The 6,856-nt window shown below is 42.7% G+C and overlaps 1 protein-coding gene across 1 annotated transcript in view; it reads left to right on the forward strand.

Moving 5' to 3' along the window:
* Mrps9 (mitochondrial ribosomal protein S9) overlaps positions 1–6,856 on the forward strand; it is a 49,397-nt gene that overhangs the window by 40,137 nt on the left and 2,404 nt on the right. Inside the window, exons 6-10 of the mRNA XM_005359998.3 lie at positions 273–340; positions 1,058–1,133; positions 3,323–3,491; positions 4,378–4,486; positions 6,579–6,748. Coding sequence (XP_005360055.1) covers positions 273–340; positions 1,058–1,133; positions 3,323–3,491; positions 4,378–4,486; positions 6,579–6,748 — 592 coding nt within the window. The remainder of the gene's footprint in view (positions 1–272; positions 341–1,057; positions 1,134–3,322; positions 3,492–4,377; positions 4,487–6,578; positions 6,749–6,856) is intronic.

Raw genomic sequence — 6,856 nt, forward strand, 5'->3', positions numbered from 1 at the left:
CATTACAGAGTTTTGTTGGTTTAACCATCCTCACAGGTGTGAAATTTTAAGTTGTTATAGACTTTTTAAGCCAGTTAGAGTGTTCTAAAGTCACATTGAAATTACCGCCCCTTGGTTCAGCTGAGAACATTTTATTAAGACACATTTTCCTACTCTGAAGCTAGATTGAGGAGGGAGCGCTTAGAATAAGGGCTGCTCAGGAAAACGATAAAATATATTATCAGGAATACTGTACCATCTCTCATTCCAGCTGTGTATTTTCTTTGCTTTAGGAAGTGTATGGAAAGGTCCTCCAGCTAGAAGCGCACAGAGGTCTACTTTCAGAGAAAACTGAGTCCAAGTAAGTTCTTGTCGTCTATTGCTAGCATGTTGCCTAAGATTTGGACAGTATTTCAACAGTAGTCACTAAAGTTAAGTTTCTAAATGGTGATTTTTATTTAAGAGGAAACATACTGAGCTTATTTTTATATGACCTAATTCCAAACTTAGGGGTTAAGTGGTATTTAATCACTGTTTTGGATTGTGATGGTCTCAGTGTTTTATGCACAAGCTGCATGCTAACTCATCGTTTGCGAATTTCAGTGGTTTGTGTTTCTGTTTGGCCAATCAATTGTTCCATCAACCTGTGCATCAGCTTTCTACAGGACTCATGCATTTCTTCTTGCACAAGACATCTTATTCAGCTTGTTCAACCTGTGACTGTGGCTTTGGTTTTTTCTGGGGACTTTATTACTGCTTCAGTTGGTTGATAGGAGAACACTGGACCCTTTATGTCTTCCTAGCAAACTACAAAGGCACAATCATAAGCTTTAAGGCATCTGGTAGCCTTTAAATGAGTTTGAGAGTGACACACTTAACTCTCCTAACAAAAGGTTTGCTCACACTGTATTTCTAAAGGAGATTGGGGGAATCGAGTGTTTCTCCAAAGTGGTGTACGAGTACTCCTGAATAACATGAAAATTTGTCTCCACATCATGAATTGCTACTGTATGTAGGATCTTTTGTGATATAACTCTAATTGCATGCTTAATTAAAAATATATGTGATATTTTAACAGAGACCTGATTGGCAGCAGATGGCTGATTAAGGAGGAACTAGAAGAAATGTTAGTGGAAAAACTGTCAGATCAAGATGTGAGTAATTAATCTTTTTAATTTAAGGGGACCTGTGTCATGAGAATGCAGACAATTGCTGTATTAAGATCCTAATAGTGATGCTCCTCAGAGCCAGGTGTTCCCCAGACACTTAGCCTTGTTCTCATCTAGCCCTTGTTGATTTCTGCAGTCAGGAAAGTGACACATCTAGTCTCCAGATCCTCCTTTCCTCTTAGAAGTGCCCTCGTGGCTTCTGCCAGTTGTTTTAGGGAGTACAGCAGATGTCGCTTTTTGTTCTCTTCAGTAAGGCCAACAGTTAATCTCATGGGCTAATGATGAATGCAGGGAGCCATCAAGTAGAAGAGGATACAGTGCACTTTCATGCACTGTGTAACTTCCTCACGTGCCGGTCTGTGTGGGCAGTGGTTTTACCTTTGGAGCTTACGTTAGCTGTGTCACAGACACTTAAAAAAATGTTCTAACCTGCATTTCCCAGACCTGACAGACCCTTGGAGAGTCACCCAGGAATTTAAGGTTAACAACCTCCCTCTGTGAACCTGCGTCCTGTAAAGTTCATGACCCCATTTTAGGTCTGAATTGCATTTATTGTGTTGAGTGTTCTAATAGAGCCCAGCATTATCAGGGAAGTTGGATATATACATATTTGGATGTAGAGTCAAGGTTTATACTCCCTGATCCCACTATGACAATGGCTAGTAATGCTGGTGCCTTGCCACGGTGGGATTTAAGTTGTGCCCCTTGCTTGTTCTGATTTAATACCAGAGAAGTTAGTAGCTTGGGAAAGTTGCAGTTTGCTTAGACAAGGTGTCCGGAATTTGGATGGTGGCCGGTCTGGAGGTGATTGCTAGGGTCTTAGCTACTGGGTCCTGCTGTGTGTGAACTGAATTGGAAAGATCTCTGTTTCTTCAGTGAATGCATCGTTTCTTTTTCTTCCTCTTTTCCAGCCGCCACTTTGATTTTTGTAAAATTCAGGCAGTTTTGTCCATTTTTCCATTGGGGAATACTCCAAGGACTTTAGTGCCAGCGTATAACTATAAAAACAAAACAGCATAGGTGGTCATCAGAACGCCTGGTGTTAAGAGGAGTCCTGGACACTGTGTCTGTGACCATAAAGCTGAGGGTAGTGGGACTGGTGTTTAGCTTCCTAACCCATAGCCTAGTTCATTAACAAAACTGTGCTATGCACAGTGAAGGAACTGTGAAAATATCAAGTCCAAGGGCACAGCTGTATAGCTGGCCTGGCAGCATGGAGCATGGGTGTGTGAGTTCTCCGACTCAGACCACACATGCCTGCCTTTTCTCCTTGTCTCCCAGGAAGCTGCATCTGAACCGTTGTTCTAATACTAACTGGACTCGTGAGATCCTTAAATGTCTCACATGATCCTGGAAGGATGTTCACTGGAAAGGCAATGCGGCAAAGTTGGGTCTGACTTTTAGGGCTGGCAGGAACAACTAAGTCATCAAAAACTGGGCTCAACGATCCATATTAACGAAGGCTCTTAAGTATAGTTGTTTCCTTCTCCACAGACACTCTAGAGTGATTATTCAGGCTTCTAATTTTAAGGGTTAATACCAAGTTGTTTACTTTCTAATCACATGTTCAAGAACTATTAAAAAAAATGCACAGAGTAGCAAGGATAATTTATTTCAAGAGGTTGCCCTTTAAGTCAAGTATCTCTTGAATTTTTAAATAGCTTGATTGTTCGGTTTTAAAGGAAATCATAAACATTAAAGTAACACAGCTTGAACAGCCAAAAATATATTTGCCAAATGTATTATGAAATATAACTTAAGGGGAACATTTTCTTGAAATCAGGCTCTTTTGCTATTTATATCTGACTGGAAATTATTTCTAATGTTCCTTTTGATGCAATTCTATTGACAGAATAGAAGTTGCACTTTTGAAGATCATCTAAATATTTTTGAAAACAAATTTAAATATCAATTTCATAATCATAATGCAGAAAAATTGATTTTTTTGAATGATAAATCCCTTTGTTTTTTGAGAGGGAAGCGTAAGCTCTGAAGATCCGCGGAGAAAGCAATGCATCTGCATGCTGTTTTAAAAGCAGCGTGAGGATGCACAAGTGTCATCCTGTCAAAATTCATCAGGAAGGCAACATGAGAAAGATCAAGTATATAAAAATAGCAAAACTTTAGCAAATGCAATTACACTTGCTTCTTCTAATGAATCCTATTGTCTGCAGTATGTGCAGTTCATCCGGCTGCTGGAAAAGTTATTGACGTTGCCGTATGGTCCTGCCGAGGAGGAACTCGTGCAGAGGTTCCGCAAAAGTGTAACTGTTCAATCAAAGAAGCAGGTGATTGAGCCCGTGCAGTATGACGAGCGAGGCATGGCCTTCAGCACCAGCGAAGGTAATGACATTCCACAGAGAGACTTAAGTCCACTCAAGACTCAAAAACCGATTCTTCTATGCTATTGCTCTCCAGGACCTATTGGTTTTGTTGGGGGTTTTTTATTTATTTATTTATTGCCAATGTTACATTGGGTTTCCTAATCTTAAGACTCTATTGGAGTTTTTTGTTTGGTTGGTTGGTTGATTTTTGGTTTTTTCTTTTAAAGCAAAAAAACATAAAAGCCTAAATCTATACTGTTACAAGAGAAAGTGTGGCTCCACATCCATGCAATCATTAAACTATTTCATGTTTTCAACCGGTAGAATCAACAAAATATTTGTGAAAGGGGTTTTCAGAAACTCCAGATGCTCAGTGTGTGCATTTCAGATGTAAACACGTGATGTGAAAACTTGAGGCCTCAACTTGAATTTTCCTGGATTCTGAGTGAGGACATTAGACGTGATCCCTCTTTCAAAAACTGACCTATGAAGTATATTTATAGTTCTTAAAACTTTAAGCTCAGTCTTTTGATGTGTCACTGTGAAGTGCCACCTTTCCTAAGGACTCCTTGTGTTTCTTTTCAGTTGTGTTTCACTCTAATGTTTACATATTCTGAAAATTTTCTGTTGATTTGGTTTTTATTAATTATAAAAAATGTGAGTTGGTTGCTGTTTCTGTTGCAAAACAAATGAATGTGAAGGTCTTGGTTCTTGAAACAAATTTGAAATCATAATTACCTCCCAGTCGGGTTTATTTTCTCGGCTGTCATGTGAGTCACCCTTTACTTTTAGATACTTTTGCATTGGTTCTAGAACTCTCTGCAGGTTCATGCAGTGGGGAGCGGTGGTCTTCCTGGGCACTCTGACACGGTCTTGAACTCCCTTGCTGGCTTTTCTGTCCACAGGCAGGAGGAAGAGCGCCACAGCGCAGGCGATGGTCTACGAGCACGGAAGTGGGAAGATCCACGTGAACGGAGTGGACTATCTGCTCTACTTCCCCGTCACACAGGACAGGTGTGGTTTTGCTTCCTGTTTTAAGGAAATCATGCTTTAGAATTCATCGTCATAATTAAGAAGACTGCGGTTTTCTCATTGTTTATCTGAAGGGTTATTTCTCTTCACCAGTAAACTAGCTAAGCAGAAACTACTGCTATTTTTCTAGGTAGTTTTCAGATTTTTAGGAAAGCATTCCTAGAAGCCCCCATTAATTGGCTCGTTTTGTCAGCTCCTACTGGAATTTGAATATTGAGGCATATCTCACATTCTGAAATGCAGAGCATGCCGAGACGTAAGGAAAGGACATATCCTCTTCTGCTGGAAAGACAGGTGTCCGCAGAAAAGAGCAGCCTAGGAACCAACCCTGGCTTCCTAACTGACAAAGCCGAGAAGCCCGGGGAAGTGTGAGCAGCTCTCCGAGGCTTAGGCTTGTTTCTCCTGATTGTGAACTTTAGGAAAGGTCTGCCGTGTCTTTTCTGACTTTCTCCTGTACGGGGAAGTTAATTAGACACGTGTAGAGGAAGCAAAGAGACCTGGGGTGGGTATGTAAAGTCAAAAGACAAGTTTTGCTGCATTCCCAGTGCTGTGTGTGTTGTCCCTGGAGAGGCAGACATTTGTCATAAGCAGACATTAGACGTTTCATGCCCCTTAACTCTCCACCCCTTGGAACTCTCTCTTCTTGACAGTGGTTATTGTTCCAGTCACTGCTGTTGGGTTCGTGCACAGCAGAAGCTGCGTGATTATTGCCCAGCTTCTACTCCTTGTGTTTCCTGACCTGTGGTGGTGTTTAAGGGCAAACGGCGTAAGCTCTGCTCATGCTTGTGTAGGAAGTAGGGGCTGTTCTGAATAGCTACCTCAGGGAGTGTGCTTGTGTTCCTGTGTCAGGAAGGAATCCGTTCTTAATTCTGTGAAATACAGACTGAACTCACTCTGCCATCATCTGTGCTAGAATAACTGGAGGAAGCTTAGGAAAAGCCAGAGAGGTCCACACCACAGGATGGTGGTTTCACTAGCAGCAACAAGGAGTGATATTTGATGAGTGGCCTGTCTGTCACTTGGTATTCAGACAAAATTCCTGATGACTTAACAGCAAGTCGTAACCATAGCTTGATCTATCTTCCAGTTGCACCTTAAAACTTAACCAGCCTTGGAGCGCCTGTGTGAGTCCGCTTGCAGAGTTTCTTTTTCTTACACAGTGTGAAAAGTTGCATTTGAATCCCCAGCTGTAGTCAACTCTCAGCTAACTGGAAAATCGGCTTCATTTGAGGTCTAGAAGCTGCAGTGGCAGAGAAAGCAAGCAAATACAGTATAGATGGACTCTTCTAAGGAAAGTTCAGGAGATAAGTAGCCCAGGAATAGAGTGCTTACCTGGTGCACACAAGGCCTTGGGTAAATAAATAAAGTAGAAAATACAGCAGAGGAAAAGCGAGATAACCAAGTCCAGCTCTTTAGCAGAGGTGCCAGTGCGCATCATCTTGACAGCCTGAGTGGGAGGAGGCACAGGACCATGCTTGTGTGTGGCCTCCTCATGGCGCCTGCCTGGTTTGCTCCCTGGCCCTGAGGGGCAGGCCTGACCATATATGCATCTTAGGGACTACAGTAGGAACGTGGGATTTTGGGTGGTCGGACACATCACGGTTCACCGTGGTTCTGGTAACATTCACAGCAGCATTACGGAGATGAGTATCATACATTATGCAGAAACATTAGAGCACACCTCGCTTAGGAAAGCCAAATGGCATTTGAGTGTTGCTTACGAAGGCCTGTTAATTTATACATGGTCACTGAATCCTAGGCTGGATGCAGTGGGAGTTAATGGCATTCCTCAGCTGTAAGACTTCCTCACCAGGTGATTTTCACAAGGTTCTCATGAGATGATCAGAAAGGTCAGGGAGCTGCTCTACTCTGTCCATACCAAACTAAATCTGTGAGCGCTGTAAACCTCAGGACGATCGTGTTTCTCTGTCCTGGTGTCGAGCTGATGGAGAAGTGTGACCAGTGTAACTGTGGCAGGCATCATTTGTTTTCATAACCATTCACAAGGTTAGTAGTTTATGAAATCACAGGTCTTCACAGGAGGCCTAACTCGTGTGTCTGTGATGTGCCTTAGAGAACAGCTGATGTTCCCCTTCCACTTCCTGGACCGGCTGGAGAAACACGATGTAACCTGCACCGTCTCCGGGGGTGGGAGATCAGCGCAAGCGGGAGCCATACGCTTGGCAATGGCCAGAGCTTTATGCAGCTTCGTCACCGAGGTCGAGATAGAGTGGATGAGACAAGGTAGGGGTGTGTGTGCGTGTGTGTGCACGTGCCCGTACAAGTGTGTGCGTGCGTGTGTGTGTGTGTGTGTGTCTACATGCACATACAAGTGCCCATGCATAGAGGATG

The sequence above is a fragment of the Microtus ochrogaster genome, linkage group LG2 (genome assembly GCF_000317375.1).
Source record: "Microtus ochrogaster isolate Prairie Vole_2 linkage group LG2, MicOch1.0, whole genome shotgun sequence".
Taxonomy (NCBI): Eukaryota; Metazoa; Chordata; class Mammalia; order Rodentia; family Cricetidae; genus Microtus; species Microtus ochrogaster.